Here is a 21,811-nt window from a genome sequence, read left to right as displayed (position 1 = left end):
TAATGGCTGCAAGGGGGCCACTCAGTGCAAAAGGCTCTCTCGCCTCTCAGGTAAGCCCAGGTGGCTGTCAGGAGACACACCTGCACAGAGACAGCATTAGCTGCTATACCTCTTGGAGTTGGTCTTCCGAAAGGAGCAAGCTGCATTTCAAGGGGAGACTCAACTTTGGGTCAGACCTACTCGACCAATTTCTCTGGCTGCTGCTGCTGTTGCTGCTGCTGCACAAAGAGCAGAAAAAGCACAAGGCCAAAGCAGCTCTGCCTCTTTAGCCCCCCATCCCCACATTTACTAGGCAGAGATCAGGACATCAGTCCTGGGCAGAAGGAAGATCCAAGTTGATCCCTGGACAGCTCCACGGGCCAAGAGGGCTGCTCCGTGGGCAGAGGTCAAGACTGCGAGGAGTCCCCCCCCCAACCCACTGCTCTGCATTGCAGCCTCGACGCACCTCAAACCCAGGTACCACAATCAGCTACAGGTGGTAAGACTCTTCAGAGAGCCCATCCGCACGACCAAATGAAGCAACACCTGGGTTGGTTTCCATCCACTGAGGGCTGGTTCTCTCCAGCCTCGTGTGAGTGGAGCTGAGACTCCCATGGACTTTGTCTTGTGGATCTACAGAGGATGGAGTGGGACTGAGGCTGTTGACTAGGAGAAAGCAGAGTCCTTTCACCCCCATGGAAGTCAGTGGGGAAGGGCTGGAGAATGGGGGCTTCCTAGAGCTCCCCGAAGCCTCGGAAGGTAGGATCAGGGCCTCTCCAGCAGCTCTGGGCTTCCCTTAAGCCTTGTCGTTTGGGTTTCTCCTCTGCTTGGAAACGGCTGGCCAGCCAAGCTAGCAAATGTGCAAACTTATGCTGCCTCTCTCCTCCTCATCCCTCCCTTCCCTCTTGCTTCAAGAATAAATAAATAAAAATAAATGCATAGAATGGTCTTTGGTCAGAAGAAAGGATCGCCGCTCCCAGGGAATAACTGGAGGCCAGTTCTGAGCGCATCCAGGGTCACCTTCTTTGAGGCAGCAACCGCCACACTTGAGCTGCCGAGGCCAAAATGTGGTCAGTTCTAATCATGCTGTGGGTTCTAGTCCTCTCCTGTAGCAGACCCCCAGGAGACCCTCTGCACCTCCTCGATCTTCTCAAGCAGCTGCCAGATGGGATCTAAGATGTCCCAAGACAGCCGGTACCTTCCCCACAGTTGTGGCATCACAGAACCCCCTGGCTGTTCTTCTCCCTAACAGTTTCATCTCTCCCAACATGTCCTAGAAGTTGGCAGCTAGGTCACCTCTCAAAGGAACCAGTGAGGATGGTGTGTGTGTGTGTGTCAGAGAGAGAGAGAGAGAGAGAGAGAGAGAGAGAGAGAGAGAGAGAGAGAGAGAGAGAGAGAGAGAGAGAGAGAGAGAGAGAATGAATGAATTTGGGGAATCGGCACTGCACCTGCTGGCGATGTCACTTCCAGGAGGAGCATGATGGGTATGTTAGGCATCAGCGATGGAGCAAAATGAAAAGAACCCATCAGAGACTCTTCAGGATGCTACAATTCCAAGGATCCTTGGGAAACCAAAGCAGCAGTGCGGGGGGGGGGGTTGATTGGATCTCAGCTTACACCATGACAGAGAGAAATTAGACGTCTCCCCCCAAGGAGGACCAGGGGCCGGATGAAGCTCAGAGCCACAAGCCCCCCCACCCCCGGGAGACACGACCGCCATGCAAGACAACTCCATAACCGGCCGTGGCTGGAGATGGGCTGAGGGGGATGCTCCTTTGGGGGATTCTTGTAGGGACCCCAGGGGGGTCTCTTCCCTCTTCCCCGTCTCTCCCTGCCCCACTCGCTCCTTGCAACCTTAAGGGCGATGGAAGCTGGGAAAGAAGGGGCCAGCAAATCCTGGATGAATAGAACCAAAAGCAAAGTAAGAAAATAAATTGGGGCGGAAAAAAGGAAAAGGAAAGGGAGCGATTGAGGGGGTGGATTCTCTCTTGTCCTTTCCAGTTTCTTTTCTCCACGTGTCCCATCAGACGTAGCACAGGTAGAGATAGGTCTTCTCTATCCTCCAGTCGGCTGGAATCTCCTCCGGCTTGTGGCCTTTCATGTGTTTCTGCATGGCGGAAAGGCTGGGGCAGTACTCCAGGCAGATGGTGCACTGGTAGGGGGAGGCTCCGTTGTGGGTCCTGAGATGCTTGATCATGGCGGAGTAATCTCGGGACCGCTGGTGGCAGAGTTTGCACTCGAACGGCTTCTCGCCTGCAGAGTGGGAGAAGGAGGAAGGGGGGGGAGGAGAAGGGGAAAGGGGGAGAGAGAAAAGAGGAAGAGGAGGAAAAGAAGGAGGAGAAGAAGGGGAAGAAGAAAGGAGAGAGAAAAGAGGAGGAGGAGGAGGAGGGAGAGCAGGAGAAGGAGAAGGAGGAGGAAGGAAAGAAGAGGAGGAGATGTAGGGGAAGGAGAAATAAGAGAGGAAAGCGGAAAGGGGGGGGAGGAGGAGGAGGAGAGAACCATGGAGGGGGAATGTTTCAAGTTATTGCAACCACGCTCAGGGAACCCTTTTCCCTGGAACCCCCCCCCTCGAGCTAGGGAAGTGGCCTTCAGAGTGAGAATGGCCACCTGGTCTTGGGCCCTCCTTACGCTGACCAGTCAGGGGTTAATCCCGTGGCCGGCTTCCCCGGCAAGAGCCACCTGGGCTGGTGGTCCTCTTAGGAAGCCCCTCCAGATACTGCAGGCAGCAGCTGCGGTGGAAAGCCGAGGAGGCTTCCTTCTGTGCAGTAATTAACAGCCTCGGTTTTCCTCAGTATCAATACCCATTCCATGCCCAGGCAGAGCGAATAATGAAGTAGTGAACAGAAAAAGCAATCTAAATATTGATCTGCTATTTACAAAAGCTGCAGGCCGCCAGCGCCCAACGCTGTGATCTACAAGCTGCCGGAGGAAAAACTGCCTCCTGCGGGCTGGGCGTCCCCTTACCCGTGTGGACCCTGTAGTGGGTTTCCAGCTGATGCTTCAGGCTGAACTTCTTCCCGCAGCCGTTGCATTCGTAGGGCTTCTCCCCGGTGTGGATGCGCTTGTGTCCTTTCAAAGTGCTCTCGTCTCGGAAGCAGCTCCCGCAGAATTCACACTCGTACGGATGGTCGCCTGCAGCCAAGACAGTAGGGTCAGAGAGAAGCCATCTGTGGGCCAAGAGACCAAGTCCACGCTTGCCCACAAGACACAAGCCCCGGGCACACAAAGGGCAGGCCGGTGGCTTCAGCAAGGCCACAAAGGAGGCTGGAGACGGTCAACTGACCTCTAGGGTGGTCAGGAGGTTCTAAGCTATCATTTAGTGGAGGACGTGCCTCCAAGGGTCATTTTGGCAATCTTGGCAAGAGAAAGGAGAGTCCAGCAAAGGGGAAACTTCTACCACCTCTGACAGAAGCAAAGGAAGAGAGATCTTGGCCCATCGATCCACAGTGCCCAAAAGCTTGAGTCATGATGACCAAGTGGAAAGAGAAGGACATGCCTCAAAGGCTCTTTCCTGACATTTCAAAGTTAGTTTCTTCCTTGCCCATCTCCATAAATGTGTGTCGGTGGATGCAGAAACTTTCAATGCCCATTTATAAAGCCTGAATCCTCATCTACCTATCCCATTGGACCATGGGACTCCACCTAGAAGAACCTCTAGTCCAGTGGAATGGTTCCCGAAGACTGAAGAACTGACCCACTCCCTCACTCTATAGGGCAGATTTCAATCTTCTACAATCCCCAAACAACTTTGGTTAACGAGGAGTAAGATAATCTTCAAGAGGGTTTCAACCTTGATCTTCTGGAACCGATTCTAGAAATCTTCCAGAAGGACCATAGCAAAATTTGTCCCAATGAGCTTTCTGAAGTTGCCATGCTTATGAGGGGAGCCTTCCTGGGCTTGAAACCTAGGGCCTATAGGAAAGCAGAATGGCTACCAAGAAAACCTCCTTTTATGGCTGAGAAGCCTATCCAGAAAAGGCCTTGCCAACTCTAGAAGTGGTGAGGAGTCTAGAGATGTGCAGAGACCTCAGCATGTTGCTAATGAGGTGAGTCTATGGTGGAGACTGAAAAGGTGGGCTTGATCACTCTTGTGGGTAAAGTGGAAACAAGCCACCTCTTCCCAAGGAACCCAGAAGGTTAGGGTTCTTCTCAGAGGTGAAATGGTTTTTTTAAAATTTCATTTGTCCTCCCCACCCCCAATTTTGGAATTCTACTAAATTTGCTTCATTTATTTAATACACACATGCAATACCTGTAGACTTCCATACTAATAAAGGAGAATGTAAAGGTTTGAAATGAGTGCTAGGGACTGTATTACTGATGATGTTGCCTAGTTTGGGTAATGAAACGTCTGCAAGAAAACAACCAAGCTCAGAGAAGACCAAGGACCCCTCAGACCGTAATACTAAGTAATTAGCTTACAATTGAATTCTTTACTGTGCAATGAATACTTAGAAGCAATTTGCAGTGGTTCTTTATTCAATGTTATACTCAACTACGGGTAGAAAAAACAAAATAATTTTGTAATATTGACATCCTAAATTGCAACTAATATGGATAGTGTAGTTTCCCCCCCCCTCTTCTTTATCTGCAACAATCTAAGTTATCGAAATAACAGAATGCCAATAATATTCAATTAATGTTGTAAAAACATCACTGTGATGAAAGAATACATCTCAAGATTTATAACAATATAACAAAAAAGGGGTGAAAAATTAGATCTACCCTGAAGGTTCAGAAGCCAGGATGGCTTACTGTGGTCCTGTTGGAGTATCTGATCGCGAGGACTAGGGATCTCCAAGTGGAATGGAGATGTGCTTTAGTAGGCCTTTGAGTACAAGGTGCTATCCAAAGAATTGTGGGATGGAAGCACGAGTAAAAATAAATAAATTCTGGGCCACCTCAGGGAGTGACTTGTCTTCTTCTTGAGACAGACCTTATTTCTGGAGTAACTAGTCAACAGGTTGTGGAACATGGAAAGCTTTTTCACCCAGGAATGTTGGTTCTTTCGGTGTCTTCTGCTGCTCTCCATCCAAACAGCTGCCCAGGAGACCTTCTCAGTGAACTGTTCACCCCTTCAGCTTATTTCTGGTGATCACGGCTGAGAAGATCCCCACCAATCTCTCCCTTCCAAATCTCAGGACTCCTTCTTCGGGGGGGGGGGGAGGACAAGCAGGGAGGGAGCAGCTTCAGCTCCTATTCCCTCACTTTTAAAAAATATTTATTACAGAAGCCGAATGGAAGGACAATAAAGATAGATTGATCACCCCAGACTTTGTTCATGAATATTTAAATATTGCTGATTTGTCTTGTCAGTGTAATTACAATCTTCTCCAGGCTCGGCAAATCCGATGGCCACAAGTTTATGGTAAAGAATGGCCCCACTGTATTTCACTTGTCCCACTGCAGATGCGCGGAGCCGCCAAGCGTGTAATGCTGCTCCCATTTCATACATTTTCCTCCGCTGCTGAAAGCTTAAGTCATCCACAATGACCTACGCTTTTTCATTATCCCCATGTCAAACCCAACTCGTGCCTGAGCATAAATTCTCCTCCTTGTTATAGACTCGCAGGCGGCTGCCTCCACTTCCTCGGGCCCAGGATATTCTGCTCCCTTTCTGCCCTCCCTCCTGCTGCTTCCCAACTCCCCCTTCCCCACAAATTCTTCTAAATCGGGACCCTCTGATTTGTTTCCTCCTCCTCCTCCTCCTCCTCCTCCTCCTCCTCCTCCTCCCAGCTTCTGAAAAAGCTGCTCTGTTTCTCTATTTCTGATACCAAACAAAAACTAGTTTGCAGAAGGGGAGAAGACGTTGGTTCTGGAGCTGACCCAAGAAATCTCTTGGGTTTGTTCCAAAGGCCAAGTGTTGGTTCCCCCGTGGCTAGAAATTCTTCCTTTGACTTGTAAAATGGGAATGGCTTCAACTGACTTTCCAGGAGCAGGCACACCTGATTCCGTGTGGCTGCAAAGACTCTGGAATTCTGCTTCTGTTGAGGGGTGTCCACAGGGTGAGGTCAGAAAAGTCAAGATGGAGGCTGCAGTCGTGGGATGGGAACTCCACCCTGGTTTTACTGTTTGGATATCACACAGGGCATCCATCGTCTTGGCTTTTTAAAACCACCTTCTATGGTCACTGCCTCTGCTGCTGCCTTTCCCTTCTTTCAACACTTTTTGTGCTCTTAAACTTCTTATTCCTGGAGAGAAGAGGAAAGACACACACACACACACACAACCAGACAGACACAAACTCTCCATACAGCAACAGCCCCCTCTTTGCATCTCTGTTGGGGGTGACAACAGATCTGTCAAATTAATTTTTCAGAGGAAGCCATTCTGAGCCTTGATGGTGCTCAGCTGCCCCCGGAGTCACCTCTTCCCACCGCTGGCCTTGGGTGCGGAGCTTTTCAAAGTGCTCAGAAATATCTTTCATTCCCAGCTTGTGCTTATTTAGAATAGGCTCCCGAGGCTCAACCAGGGGCTAATATCTCGCAGAAGCCTCTTTGGGAAATTCAGCGGAGCGTGCCAAGCCAGGGTTAGTAGGTTTAAATCTGGCCTCTCCCGGTCTAGCCAAGAACAGCTGGCCTGACAAGCTTCTCAGAAGCCGGAAGACGGGGCGGATTCTTTGTCTACTGTACACAAACCCCTGATTGTTGGTCCTTTTGTTTTTTCATTTAAAAAAAGTTCCAATTTATGGCTCGTTGGTTCACTTTGCAAGGCCACTTAATGAGGTTGACATTAAGTCCAGGACAAGCAGGACTAATTATAGCCCCCTCTGGCTGGTGGGCTGCACCTGGGACCCAGTCTCCCCCCCCAATCTCTTGTTACCTGGTGGACTTGTTAGCCAGGGAGGCAGCCAATCCTCAAAGCGGGAACCCACCACCTCACTGGTGCAGCAACCTGGTTTTATTACCCAACTAGCCAAGTGAATCAGGGATCTGTCAGCGCCAGGATGAGGCCTGGCTTGGGCCCCAAACGCAGCTGCTGAGGCTCAGGATGGCCCTTTGAAAGCAAACAGGGCTGGAGGAGACGGAAGAGGAATCAGCCCGCATGAGGCTTTTTGCAGAGGGCAAAGGGCAACCGAAGGCAAAGGGAGTTGCAGTCCAACAGGTGCAGTGAGCCCTAAGACTGCTTTCCGTAGTTAGAGGACAGCAATCCAGAACATCATGCCCATAACACACACACTCTCTCCTTCCTTCCTTCCTTCCTTCCTTCCTTCCTTCCTTCCTTCCTTCCTTCCTTCCTTCCTTCCTTCCCTCCTTCCTTCCTTCCTTCCTTTTTCTTTCCTTTCTTTTCCTTCCTTCCCTCCCACCCCTCTCATTCTCTCTCCTCTCTTTTCTTTCTCTTTCTCTCTTTCTTTTTTCTTTCTTTTTCCTTCCCTCCCTCCCTCCCCTCTCTCTCATTCTCTCTCTCTCTCTCTCTCTCTCTCTCTCTCTCTCTCTCTCACACACACACACACACACACACACACACACACACGTGATTTGTGCTAAAACTGGCTGGTGCATCTGTTATGATTAGGCTCAGCCAAGCCATGCCCGCTGGTGCCGCAGCAGCTGTGGCATCTCCTGGACGGTGCCCTCGAACGTGCATAATGCAAAGACACAATTCACAATGGCTCAAATCTTATCTGATCCTTGTCCAGGAAGTTGGAGCTGAGAATGAACAAATAGATTCTATTCCTTGAAATCACATAGTTTTTAAAAGCTCACAGCATCCCGATATATTCTGGGACAGTGTCTTCCGAGGACAGATTGCCAAGGACCCACTCAAATGAAGCACCCATCAACAGCATCTGAACGTTTAAGGTCTGGGGTGGTCTTTCTGTATTATTTGCAGCAAGGAGGTGAGCAGGAAGGATGAACACCAATGGGTCAAATGAGCAGCCTGCCCCACTTCCAAGCAAGCACCAGCCCTTCCCTTTTGTGGAAAGTGAGGACTGGCCAAAGCAATGTTCCTCAACCTTGGCAACTTTAAGATGCGTGGACTGCAACTCCCAGAATTCCCTAGCCCTAAAGGTATATTTGAAGGAGAAGCACTGGTGGAGCCACGATGCACCCTGTGCTGCTCAACTGAGCCAGATGGCTAAACCTCACCCTCACGCACAGTCTGCAGCCCTGCAAATTCCCTGCCCATCACTGTCCGGGCACATTTCCCAGGCAGCCCACCCTGCTTACCTGTATGCGAACGTAGGTGCCTTTTGAGGGCCGTGTGGCTGGGGAATGTGCGGTTGCACTCGCTGCAGATGTAGCTTCGCACGCCAGCATGCACTTCCATGTGCTGCTGCAGGGCTGTCTGCGTTTGGAAGCGTTTCCCGCAGAGCAGGCAGAAGACGGCCATGTCTGAGCCTGGGGGAAGAGGAAATGGAAGGTCACCTCCAGAAGAAATACCTGGCCAGGTGGGCAGAAGCCCTGTATCCTCAGGCTTCTCTTTCCTGTATCTCCGACATGGACAACTCCTTGTGAATGGTCAGGGAAAGAGAGACAGCTGCCAACATGTCCATCGGTCACAACCTTCGGTAATTGCTACCTGGATTGAACAGCAACGCCAATCAGGAAGACTTTGCAAAAGTTGGCTTTCAATCATTACCTAACTTCATAATTTCTTCTAATTTTGATGATCTGGGAAAAGGATAAGAATTATGCATGGACCAGGCAGGTTTTCACAAATCTGTGAAAAAAGAGTTTTTGTCACTAAAGAACCTTTTCTCTCCATGGTTGACCTTCACACAACATGCAGAGAACATGGCCTGTTCCCCTCGTGGGAGAAATGAAATTATGCAAACTTGACTCAAGAGGACATTCAGCATTCAGTTTTCATCTCTTTATTTATTTGTCTTTGTGTCCATCCATCCATCCATCCATCCATCCATCCATCCATCCATCCATCCATCCTCCCACCCCCTACCTACCTATCTACTTGCCTACCTATCTGTTTTATAGCATGGAATACAAACAATTTTTCACAACACAACTTCCTTGCAAGAAGACTATAGCAAGTGAAGGTTGTGACTTTTAATATACTGAATTCTATCAAAGGCAACAATCAAAGGAACTTATTAACTAAACATTCCTCTCCCCTTCTCTAATGAAACCTGATTATTATACTAGTTAGGGAGCAAATTAGAACAGAATAATATAAAATGAAATAGTAGGTAAATTAAAGAGAGACGGAAAATAAGAAATGCAAGTATATTCATAGGGTAGATGTGTAATTTCACCATCTGAAATTGAGAAGAGATGGTTTCTCTAATGGGCTTCCCATATATCCAGGGGCAAACCAGAGATTATTTGGGAAATGTAATTTTTTTAAAAAAATAACAATAACCACTGCTGGAAAAACTTCCGCATTTAACTCCAAAAGAATCAGGACATGGCTCTCAAAACCTGAAATCCCAAATATTCTGAAAATTAACTTTCTGGGGTGGGTGGGCAGGACCCATCTTGGTCTCCACGGTTTGGGGGAATCAAGGACATTTATGGGGTCTTCCTGAGCAATATGGGCAGCTTCGGACGATGCTTTTCTCTTTGAAGCAGGAAAAAAACCCCAACTCAGTTGGAAACATTTTCACAGCTGGGAAAGACCCAATGCCACCTGAACACCTGATTGTGTCCCTTCTGATCCGTCTTTTGAGACACACGCATGTGAAGCCAGATCAGAAGGAAGCATCCCTCATCCGCACTGCTAGCTCAGCACAACCTCCAACAGCTTCCACACAAATCGTGCAGGGGTGTCTGGACGTGTTCAGTCACTAGAAGGGTGAGGGTCAACATTTGGACTTTAGTCTCTTGCTTCTCCGCTCTGCGTCCATGGAGGTGACAAATCTCTTCCGCCCCCATTTCAATCGTTACACAGGGCCAATACAGCACGAAACACCCGCTGTGATCTTTTGCACCACAAGACCCATTTCTCTTATTACTTGATGCACAGTTGAGTATTTTGAACCGTACGAAACAGTAAAAATCACGTCACCCCGGCAAGAATAAAGTGAGCAAACGGCGGCTTTCTGAAGGCTCTTTTGGAGAAAGGTGGAAAATAAAATTATCTAGAAAATTATATTAGCAATTCATTAGCAGCGGCACAACATTACAAGGTAGTCACGAATCTGCGCTGCCTTTAAAGAATGAAAGGCGGGTTGGGGGGAAGGGAAAAGAAAATGAGAAGCAATTGTGACTTCATTTGCATGCCAGAAATGAACTGTCCATGATTATGTTTGCGAGGAAATGAGGATGGGGGAGCAACGCCAACTGCCTTCATCACAAAGGCTAACTATGGCTCCATGCAGAATGGGGTCACTCCAGGAAGGTGTCCAAGGGCAGAGCTGCCACTGAGTAATGTCCTTTTGGTCCAGAAAAGATCCCCCCCTCTGAAAAAATATTGGCAACACATTTTGAAACCAATTTTCGTGGCATCCAATGAAAGAAAACCATTGGGAGGGGGGGGACTGGCACTCCAAACGTCTCTGCCTCATGAAGCCTTGCAGCATTTCTACTGTCAGTTTTCCACTTGCGAGGTGGAATTTGGTTTCTGAGAGAGGACAACGCAGTGGGTAACCCAAGGAGGGGAAGAAGCTGAGAAAAGTGGATTTTGCTTCCTTCTTATCGGCGAGGTTTGGATAGGAAGAGGGGCTGTGTTGGGGGACAAGCCGCGACAGTTTCATTTGCAGCCAGCCAGGCAGGCGTAATCTCAGGGTGGCTTTTGCAGGCAACCTGAAGACCCCTGTCATGCTCAGTTGTGGGGCTTTTATTTCTCATGCACTTCTAACTTGGTTGGGCACAGACAAAGAATGTTACAACCACCTTCTGGCCATTACAGCATGGTCATATAAAACAAAGGAGATTAACTCAGAATAACAGAGTGGGAAGGAACCTTGGAGGTCATCTAGTCCAACCCCCTGCTCAGGCAGGAAACCCTATACCATTTCAGACAAATGGCTGTCCAGTCTCTTCTTAAAAACTTCCAGTGTTGGAGCATTCACCACTTCTGGAGGCAGGTTGTTCCACTGGTTAATTGTTCTAACTGTCAGGAAGTTTCTCCTTAGTTCCAGGTTGCTTCTCTCCTTGATGAGTTTCTATCCGTTGCTTCTGCCTTTGGAGAATAGCTTGACTCCCTCTTCTTTGTGGCAGCCCCTCAAATATTGGAAGGCTGCTATCATGTCACCCTTCTTTTCGTTAAAATAAGCTGCATTCAATCATCAGACGTAGACCATAAGCCATGGTTTGGAAAATGCAGTGGCTTGGTAGTGGATTCCAATGGTAGACTAGCTTGACTGCCTCTTCTTTGTGACAGATGCTCAAATTTTGAAACAAATCATCTTTGTTACTCTTCTCTGTATTCATTTAATTTATATTCTGCCTTTATTATTTTTAGAAACAACATAAGGCGGCGAACACTGCTAGTACTCCTTCCTCCTCCTATTTTCCCCACAACAACAACCCTGTGAGGTCAGTTGGGCTGAGAGAGAGACTGACTGGCCCAAAGTCAGTGGCTTTTGTTCCTGAGACTGGAACTAGAACTCGCTGACTCCTGGTTTCTAGCCCGGAGCCTTAAAAAAATGTATAAAACACATTAAGGTATGTTTGGTATGCCAAAGGTCCCAAGTGGGCTTCCAAGACAGGCCAACCTGAGATCCCTGGGAAGTTGAAGACACCCCCCCCACAAAAGCCAGGGGTGCTGAGAAATGGGGGGTCCTGGGGGCCGCGGCTGCTCCTTCTCTTGTGGGTCTTTGCACAGAGCTGCTTACGAAGCCACACAAGCCTCGGTTGTCGGCAGAGCTTTTGGCAGGCACAGGTCTGTGATAAATACTTCCTGATGCTGATAAAAGCCCAGATCATTCCTCTCTCTCCGACACAGCCACCCACGTGCCTTGGGAGCCAATCCAACTGGGGTGCCAGCAATGCAGCCTCTCTGTTCACACCTGCACTGGCTTCCGCCCCAATTAGACCCCAGAGGGGAGGGGCCCATCTGGAGCCGGTCCCAGGTGCGCACACCTTCCCGGCGCAAAGCTCTCATTAACTTGTGTGGCAAACGGCAACTTCATCGTGGAGAGGGATCTCTAAATAGACACAGGCTTTTTTAGGGTGGCAATTTGTAAAACAGTGGGCGTGCCAGTGCCAGTGATTTCGGGTGGGGGGAAAGGGGGGCTAGAGGACAAATGTGAGGACACTGAGGCTACTTCTCTCCCAGATGTAGGAAGCGGCCTCTGCATTTCTCAACCTCTCCAAGGCCAGGAGACAGACAAGCAGGGGTTCCAGGCATCCATGCTGGATTGATGAAAGGACAGTTGTCCTCTTCATGGAAGATACGATGGCCCTCAGAATCAGACTCGGACTAGAGCTGGAAGTGACTTTGGAGGTCTTCTAGTCCAACCCCTGATCAACCAGGAGACCCACCACCATTTCAGAAGAGTGGTTGTCCAGTCTCCTCTTAAAGACTTCCAGGGTTGGAGCAGCGACAATTTCTGGAGGCAGGCTGTTCCACTGGTTAGTTGTTCTGTTAGGAAGTGTCTCCTTAGTTCCAGGTTGCTTTCCTCCTTGATTAGTTTCCATCCGTTATTTCTTGCCTTGCCTTCTGGTGCTTTGGAAATTAAGTTGACCCCCTCCTTTTTTTGGGGGGGGCAGCCCCTCAAATATTGGAACACTGCTACAGATTATACCCTCCACCCTGTAGGGTATAATCTGGCTCACTGCAAGGGTGTCAAATGGGCAAAGCAGGAATAAGCTAATTCTACTTTATTGCATGGCTGCTTTATCAGAATTTCACAAGTCTGAAAGTCCAAATCTCCCGGTGCTTCCTTTACACTGTGAGGAATTAGGGAGGGTCTCTTCTGAGCCCCTCGCCCTGCCCACTGTCCAGCTGTGGCTCATGCTGTCTTCTGGTGTTTTGGTCACCACGATGTAAAAAAGATGTAGAGACTCTGGAAGGGGTACAGAGAAGGGCAACAAAGATGATTGGGGACTGGAGGCTAAAACATATAGGGAACGGTTGCTGGAATCGGGTATGTCTCTAGTTTAACGAAGAGAAGGACGAGGGGGGACATGATAGCAGTCTTCCAGTATCTCAGGGGCTGCCCCAAAGAAGAGGGAGTCAAGCTATTCTCCAAAGCACCTGAAGGCAAGACAAGAAGCAACGGATGGAAACTAGTCAAGGAGAGAAGCAACCTAGAACTAAGGAGAAACTTTCTGACAGTCAGAACAATTAACCAGTGGAACAACCTGCCTCCAGAAGTGGTGAATGCTCCAACACTGGAAGTTTTTAAGAGGAGACTGGACAGCCATTTGTCTGAAATGGTATAGGGTTTCTTGCCTGAGCAGGGGGTTGGACCAAATGACCTCCAAAGTCCCTTCCAACATCACCACCACCACCACCACCACCACCACCACCATCGTCGTCGTTGTTATTATTATTATTATTATTATTATTATTATTATTATTATTATTATTATTATTATTATTATTATTATTATTATTATTATTATTATTATTATTATTATTATCTGACCATTCCCTTGGCAGCCTGCCTTGCCCAGCCTTCTCCAGGTCATCCTCACACGGCATGACAAATGGCCTGGTTCATAAAAAGTCCTAAAGCAACGTCTGGATGCCCACAGAATATCCAACTCTGCTCACGTTAGCCGAGCTTAGTGTGTTGTGTGCCCCCAGACTTTGACTTGTAGCAACCCCATGGAGGAAAGACCCCAGAGGCTCTACATCACGTAGTTAAAGACCTTTATCAATAATCAACTTTTATTCAAGACATTTCAAAATTAAGAGGTATATGAGATGCTGCAAGGAAGACCCACAGGTGGTCTTTGGCTTATGGCCATGATGGAGACCAGAGTTTTAATGGCTAAGTGAGCTGGCTGTTAAAGTGAGTTGGGCCCGATTTTTGCAACTTCTTCCATGCCACTGTTGTTAAGTGAATCACTTGATCCTTAAGCAAATCCAGTTTCTACCATTGACTTTGCTTCTTGGAAGCCGCCTGGGAAGGTCACAGCTGGCAGTCACATGACCCAGGAACGCTGCACCGGTGGAAAATACGGTGCCAAGCATGCAAACTTTGATCCCATGACTGTGGTGGTTGTAAGTGTGAGGGCAGGCCGTAAGTGACCATTTTGCTACTGCGGTAGGTTCGAACAGACGCTACACTAACAGTTGTGAGTTAAGGACTACCGGTGCCAGGAGAGGGGGGACGAGCCAGCCCTGAACCAAGAGGAGGTTTGAGTCCCACTGGTGTAAACCAAGAGCTTCCAAGCCAACAGAGCTTCTGGCATCATGCAGCCCCTTCTCTGCATCCCCTCCAAAGTGTTTTGCCAACAGCTGTTTTTTTAATCCAAGCACACACCTGCCTCCTCCTCCCCCCCAGCCCCCCAGCAGCTCAGCTCTGGGGAGACGGCTGTCCATCTGCATCTTAAGAGGATGCAAAAGAAGCTAAGTTGACCAGAGCAGCCCTGGGCTGGTTCCTTCTTCTGCCCTCATCCCCCTTCTTTCTCTGGAAGCACCCCTTTCACGCAATAGTTTCAATTTTTTATTTTTACACCTTGCATCAGAGAGGCTTCAAAAGGAAGGAGATAAATGCCATTTGCACCACAAGAAACGCCATCCATGAGTCCCTCTTTGGGATGCACCCCCATCCCCATTCCTTAGCTCCAGACTTATTAATGTGGTCCACCGGCTGGATGGGTTGCGGGCAAACAACCTTCTAGATACAGACTTCCAGCACTGACGGTGTTACCTAGTTGCACAATGAAAGTTCTGCAAGGAAATAGCCAGGTTCAGACCCAGAGAACCCACAGTTCTCCTCCTCCTCCTCCTTCCTCTTCTCCTGCCCCCTTCTCTTCTACTACTCAAACTCCCCTCCCTGCTAACACTGATAATGTTCCCTAATTGGGCAGTGAAAGGTCTGCAAGAAAACCACCAGTTCGGAGAGCACCGAGGACCCCGCAGATGTAGGCTTTCAAAGCCAAGACAACAGGAGCAAGTGGACAACTGCTCTTTCTTCCCTGAGTGAGTCTGTGAAAAGTGCAGCTCCTGAACGCACCTGTTGGTTTGCGGATGCCCCCATTGCCAAGCGGGGGGGGGGGGGAAGCAGGCATTATCCGATCTCTGCTGAGCCCTGCCAGTGACAGGCAAAGACTGTGCCTGGCGATGAATTAATGAGGCAAAGAATGAAAAACACGCTTTAAGAGAAGCCTCCGCTCTTGATGTGGGGCAGAATCCCTCTTATCTGCTTCCCGCCTGGGGAGGGGGAGACGAGCTCCCTCCCCAGCCCCACACGCAGCCTGGCCAAGCCTCGCTGGTGTTCCCAACCCTGCCACTTCTGGCAACAAAAGGGGGGAGGCACCCACCAAGACTAAATCCCCTGAAGTATGAAGGCAGTATGAAGGCCTCGGGGCTGTCACTTTCAAAATGTCAGCAGGGCTGGGGGCAAAGGTCAGGGGTCCGAGGGCCTGAGCACCTCGGCCAGCTGTGGCAAAGCAGCCCCCAGCCGCTGACCAGAGAGCTCTCCTGTAAGTTGCACCCGCTGAGGCCAAGATAAAGGTTGCCAGCAGGAGAGCAAAGCCAGACAATGACGCCGGGCCGGTGCGCAGGGCTGGAACAAATCCACAGAGGCACCCCAGGATCCTCATTTGTGGAACTAATTGCCCCCCCATGGGGGGAGGGGCAGGAAGAAGCATTGTGTGTGCTGAACCTGCTTCTACAGCCATTGCGCAATACAAAATAATTCTGTCCCCCAAACAAAATCTGGTTTTCCACCCAACTGGGTAGACAGCGATGGCACCACCCAAGACCATCCAGCTCGCTCTGGGGGAGAGCAGCAGATTCCCGAGATCTACTTCCAAGAGGCAGGGATCCTGTCTTGGTGGGGCTGGACCAGTCCCCTTCTTTGTCCAGGGGCTGAGGCAGCAAGGTGTCCAGCTGGGGCCCACAACAAGGCTTTTGGGGAGCCCTCCAGATGTGGTGGGAGTCCCGCTGGGCACACAGTTAGAGCAACTGCCCTGCATCTGCAGGGGACCCTTTCAGAGGGACCCCTTCTCTGGCAAGGCAGGTCAGCTGCAGATTTCCAGCAAGGACAAGAAGTCAAACCAGGCCATTGTACCCCCTGTTTTGCAAAGACCAACCATCACGAGACTGAGTTGTTGCATTCAGACAACACACAAGGTGGTTCTTGAAAGAAACCATCTTTTGAGTCTGCATGATGCAAGGAATCACCTGCCAGAAGTGCAACCCCCCTCCCTGCCACTTTAATTTTGGTGCCACCTACTCCAGAGGAGCGCTGGGGAGCACAAAGTGGGGAGGGGGTAAACAGGTCTGGCTATGCGGCACATATGCTCGGCCTAAAGGAGCACCTCGGGCTTGGCTGCAAAGCAGGCCTGGCTGGGGGAGGCACAGGGCTGCCGGCCCAACTGGAAGCTCCCTGAGGTGCCACCACCTTGCAAAGGTTCTTCTAGCCCAGCTCCATGTCTTCAGCTGCTGCTGGGAGGGTCAGGGAGACCTCCAAGGGGGGACTTGACAGGCTCAGCATCTCTTCCTTCTCAGGAGAAAGAGGAGACGGGCCAAAGCAGATAGAAAGGGATTCTCTTGCCAAAAGGGCTGTTTTGCGTCAGGCAAAGATCAAGCTGTATTTTCATGGAGTTTGCAAGAAACATATTTTTGTCCCAAATTGCTCTTAATTCCTGGCCCCACTGCCAATACCTCAAACAAAGTCTTTTGCTCCCACCTAGATAACACTTTGTTTTCTGTTGGTATAGTTATTTACTGTTATTCAGTTATTCTGCAAAGACAAGCAGGCTGTGCGTCCTTGTATAAATTAAAGGTGCTCTTGGAGCATTTAGGCAGAACCAGCTACGTGGATCTAAAACTTCTGCCTCTGCTGCAGAATCTTTCCTCCATCTGGGGTGAAGAGGCACCTTTGCCTCTGCCAGACCACCGGAGAAGGGGTAACCAAGTCCCTGGACCATCATTGGTGCCGTGGACCCCTTTGAGAGTCTGGGGAAATCTCGGAACTCTCTTTAGAAACATGTCTTTAAAGGCAGAAAAAGCACAGATAGAGGTTGTATTACAGTTGTGTAAAGTACAGTTATCCAAATTTTAACAAATAGGCAATATACACGCTTCTCTATTAAGTCATGGAAGGAATAGGAATACAATATTCCTTTTTAGGATTTGAGGTCATTTGAGACAGTGAGATTTATTGAAGTTATCCAACATTTTTGGAGTCAAGAGGCCTGCATACAATAGTGAATAAAATCCAAGTTTAGGTTAAAGGTTAGTCAAAATAGAGTTAGTAATTTTTTTCTCATTCGGGTTCACAGACCCTGGGACTCCTGCCCAGAGCCTGGTCAAAATCTTCCTAAGTATTTCTCCCCCATGTTTGAAGAACTGGGAGCCATCCAGGATTGGCTGAAAAATGGGTGGCTATGTAAATGTCTTAAATAAATAAAAATAAACAAGTCCATTGCAAGAATCTCTCCATCAATCACATCTCTTTGGCTGATACTATACAGTCCTCTTGTCCCCAAATGCTTTGCAGTGATGAAATATAGTAAGAGCGTCCAAATCTTATTTTATTTGCAAAATTTTGTAGGCGAGTGGGAAGCAGGACGGCTGTGAGACAGAGGGCTGGTTTTCCAGCAGCCTGAGTCTTAAGAAGGGGACAAAGGGCACCGTCCTTTCCCCACCGTTCCTTCTGGCCAACTTTGGCAGATGTTCAGCAGAGAGAGAGCCTGGAGGGGCTGGCTGGCACGGGGCCAGGAAATAAAGAGGTTTTCCTGAGCCAAATCCGTGTGTGGAGGTGAGGTGGGGGCCTGACCCAGTTCGTGGCAACTGCCAAGGCTGTTTGTCTAGTCTTTGGCAGCCTTGCCAACTGCTGGCACAACACCCTTCGCACCATTGTTCCCCCCGGCAGCCGCTCAGTCTGCCACGTGGCTAATTCCCACAGCCAAATCTATAATTTTGAAGAAAAACCCTCCCTCCAAAATACATTCATTCCAGATATGGGAGTAAGCAGCAGCAGAAATGCCCCGGCCGTTTCTGTTTTTCCATCTTTGTCTTATCGAGGCTCTTATCATTTCTTTCCAAGTATTTCTTCTGCTCGTTGAATTCATTTACGTTTGTGGTGCTGAGACTGCTTTTCTTTCCTTTTGATTGGCCTCATCTTCCTACTGTAGCTTCTTTGGCTTTTCCTCAAAGTATCAATACTCACTGAGGCAGGGATGATGGCCAGCAAGTCAAGATGGTGGCTGGAAGGCCCCATCTCAAAGGCCGGTGTGTCCATCTTGCCTTTGCAAGCTGCCATTTTGACTTTGGGGGACTCGGCTGCTTTCATGCTTCCTGATCCGCCAACACCCGGAGACCCTCTCAGGACTTGATTAAATCTTAGACGGCGTGCAGTGTGCTGGAGAGATGGCTGTCCCAGGATCAGCCCCAACACATCCTTCTACCTCTGAACCCCCAGCCCAATTTCAGCAAATGTTCCTGTTGGAAGGGACCTTGGAGATCTTCTAGTCAAGCCCCCTGCTCAGGCAGGAAATCTTATAGAGGCTCACAAATGGAGGCTAGAAGCCAGCAGTGGAGCTTTTAAAACTGGTCCAAACTGTAAATCGTGTAGTCCATTTGCACTGAATCTCTTTGCGTCTGTGTGTGTGCGTGTGTTGGGGTGAGGGGCACCACTTGCTTATTTGGGGAGAATCTTAAGAACAACCGTTTTTCCATCGCTTGTCCTATCCGGAACTGGACAAATTGGTCCGCTTGTGAAAATGGCAATTCCTTGTTTTGAAGACGCATTTTGCCCTTGGAGCCTTCAGGCACGGAAAGGAAAGGAATGTGGGGAGAAGCCACCCCCAAATAACATCCAGCCCCACAGGCATTTGGGGTGTGGGGTGTGGGTTGGAAGAAGGGAGACGCAATCCCAGAAGTAGGAAAGGGGTAGACTTATTCACAGGCTTGACATTTTAATGTTTTCCCCTCCCTTTTCCCTTCTCTAGAAGATGATTACACATTTAGAGCATTTAAATGCTTTTTACTGTCAACAATTAAAACGGGAGAATATGGATGGGGAAAAGCACTGCGGCCATTCATTTCCACGGTAACGGCGCTATCGGAAAGCACCACGGGGCCTCGGCAGGACTGTACGGCACACAATAGCCCAAAGAGAGAGGAAAGTATACCATTAATTTTGTAGGACATTCAAAAGCAAATTAAAATATAAAAAGCTCCCAGCACAAAGATAGATATGGAAAGAAGGGGCAGGAGAGGTCAAGCTTGGGGAATTAGAGTCCCCACAACAGCGGAGGAGGCTTAAGGAGGGCCCCGTGAGGTGGTGGTGGCGGCATGGCCACCTTTTCTCGCCTTTCTTACTTTGGGGGGAGGGGAGGGAGGGGAAGGAGATCAAGGGGTGGGGTGGGAGAGAGGAACAAGTGGGGTCAGGCATGTGTGGCTTTGTCAGGAAAACACCCGGATGTGGGCCTGTTTCCTTCAAGTCAGCAGGAGCAAACCACAAATGCAACACGCATCAAAGGTGAAAACAGGCCGGCACCCAGTTTGGGAGACACAACGGAATGGCTGAGAGAGAGAGAGAGAGGGAGAGAAAGAGGGAGGGAGGGAGGAAGCAAGGGAAGGAGGTTGAAAGAAAAAGAGATGCAGGGAGCCACGAGCTGATCCCCTGTGTGCACAATGGCTTTAAGTATTAGCTATCTGAAAAGCAGCATTTCTGGAACTGATGCTCTACCAGGAGCTGTTCTTACTTGCAAATTCCAACTTGCTCACTATTGGATATTATAAACGCTAGGATTGGATCATTCCTGATTCATCTTTCAAACCCTTCCCTTCCCCTCCCTCCCTTCCTCCCTCCCTCTCCTTCCTTCCTTCCTTCCTTCCTTCCTTCCTCTCCCCTTCCCCCTTCCTCCCCTTCCCCCTTCCTCCCCACCCTTCCCCCAAACCAGAGGCACCGCTGGCTAAATGCACAGCCGCTCATCCTCCCCTAGCCAGCCGGAGGTGGCTCTGCCGGTGAGCGTGGGGGAAATAAATACGTCTAGAGACACACATCCCATTAAAAGTTAAACCAGGCAGAGTTTCTTCTTCCATCCTGTCATGTTTAATATGCAGCAGGCAGGCCGAAGGCATAAAAGAGACACGTCCCCTTTAAAAGGAAATATAATTTACAGTGTGCAGCCAGGCGCTCCATAGCTCCAATCTCGTTTACTATAGAGAAAACTCTGCTAGCTGCTCTGTATCCCACAAATCCGATTTAATCAGACAAGCCAGCCAGCGTGGCTTGAAGTAAAAACGGATAATTAGTAAACAGAGAGCTACTTCAGTGCTTCATTGGCATTCGAGCCAGGCTACTGTGTCGCATTTAAAATGCAGTCTGATGAAGTTTACAAAATCAAACCATTTGTTACTCCTATTGAAGAGGCTTCGGGCCACTTGCAATTAAATTGGAATTAGTGCTCGGAATGAGATACAGCAAATTCATACTAAAAAGGGATCTGACTTTGAGACATTTGACTTCAAGTCTTCTTACCCTCCACCCTGAAAAAAAATACAGAAACACACACCACCGTGGCCCGCCTGGCTGAGTCCACAGGACACACACTTTGTGAAGTTGGTTGGGGTTGGGGGAGGGTTTTTTTTTGCAAGGCAGCATCTTGTGAGACCCCAGCTCTGGGATGCAAATATTGCAGGCATCCTGGGCTTTCTTTTGGGGGTGCAACCTGTGGTGTGCATATGGCCATGATGCTTGCTTTAGAGTTTAGTGGGTTGGGTGACTATCGTGTCTGGTGCTTGGGGATTGTGTGGGATAAATCTATTGTGAAGCTCTCTGAAGGGGGGGGTCCTTGCGAAATGAATGTCTCGGGGTACAACAGAGTCCTGAAAGAGTCCGTAAGACCTCTCCAAAAAGCAGAGTCTCAACCATTGTCTGTCCTTGTGCCCCTCACACAATATGGATACAGGGCCACCTTCTTCTCTTGATTTGAATTGCACCTTTTCCATGAAATATTTTGACTCAACCCCTCCGGAACTGTCCTGAACTGAAATTCCTGTGAATATTAGCAGTGTGGTTTCCTACACTCACCCGCTGGTCTTCTAAGGGAGTCACTGCTTCAGCTGACTAGGTCCACCTAGCTCAATAGCATCCCTCCCAACGAGGAGACGTTCTCCAGGATGTTCTAGCAGTTGTTCCTTCCTGACCCTCTCCGGAGATGAAACTGATTCTCAGAGAGTTTGCTTGCTCCAAAGCCCCAGAAGGCAGGACAAGAAGCAATGGATGGAAACTAGTCAAGGAGAGAAGCAACCTGGAACTAAGGAGAAACTTCCTAACAGTGAGGACAATTAACCTGTGGAACAACCTGCCTCCAGAAGCTGTGAATGCTCCAACACTGGAAATTTTTAAGAAGAGACCGGACAGCCATTTGTCTGAAATGGTATAGGGCAGTGATGGCAAAACTTTTAGAGACCGAGTGCCCAAACTGCAACCCAAAACCCACTTATGTATTGTTGAGTGCCGGGTGGGCATGGCCCATTGGGTGGGTGTGGCCCATTGGATGGGCGTGGCCCATTGGGTAGGCGTGGCTGTGGTGGTAACGGCAGACTGGGTGGGACTAAAAAGTTCAATCAATCAATTCCAACTTTGCGAGATCTTTTTTTTTCCGGTGAGAAGTTGAAATTGATTGATTGATTGAACCTTTTTTTTTTGCACACGGTGGTGGAGGCCTAAAGCAAAAAGGTTTTATAAAACCCAGCTGAAGGACTAGGACTAGGATGACGGCACGTGTGCCCACAGAGAGGGCTCTGTGTGCCACCTGTGGCACGCGTGCCATAGGTTCACCACCACGGG

General features: G+C 49.2%; 1 protein-coding gene across 3 annotated transcripts in view; it reads right to left on the bottom strand.

Annotated features, from left to right (window-relative positions):
• Nucleotides 1–1,370: 1,370 nt before the first annotated feature.
• The window catches only part of ZBTB16 (zinc finger and BTB domain containing 16), a 117,070-nt gene continuing 96,629 nt past the window's right edge, over nucleotides 1,371–21,811 (bottom strand). For all 3 annotated transcript variants that reach the window (XM_081334144.1, XM_081334146.1, XM_081334145.1), the window contains 3 exons: nucleotides 8,151–8,321; nucleotides 2,944–3,111; nucleotides 1,371–2,232 (listed from right to left, as the gene is read on the bottom strand). In XM_081334144.1, the coding sequence (XP_081190270.1) occupies nucleotides 2,003–2,232; nucleotides 2,944–3,111; nucleotides 8,151–8,321 (569 nt within the window). In that variant the 3' untranslated portion in view covers nucleotides 1,371–2,002. The remainder of the gene's footprint in view (nucleotides 2,233–2,943; nucleotides 3,112–8,150; nucleotides 8,322–21,811) is intronic.

Source organism: Vipera berus (assembly GCF_964194415.1).
Source record: "Vipera berus genome assembly, chromosome: 8".
NCBI classification, from domain to species: Eukaryota; Metazoa; Chordata; class Lepidosauria; order Squamata; family Viperidae; genus Vipera; species Vipera berus.
Note: the sequence above shows the minus strand (reverse complement) of the source record. Positions and strands in the feature narration are given on the sequence as shown.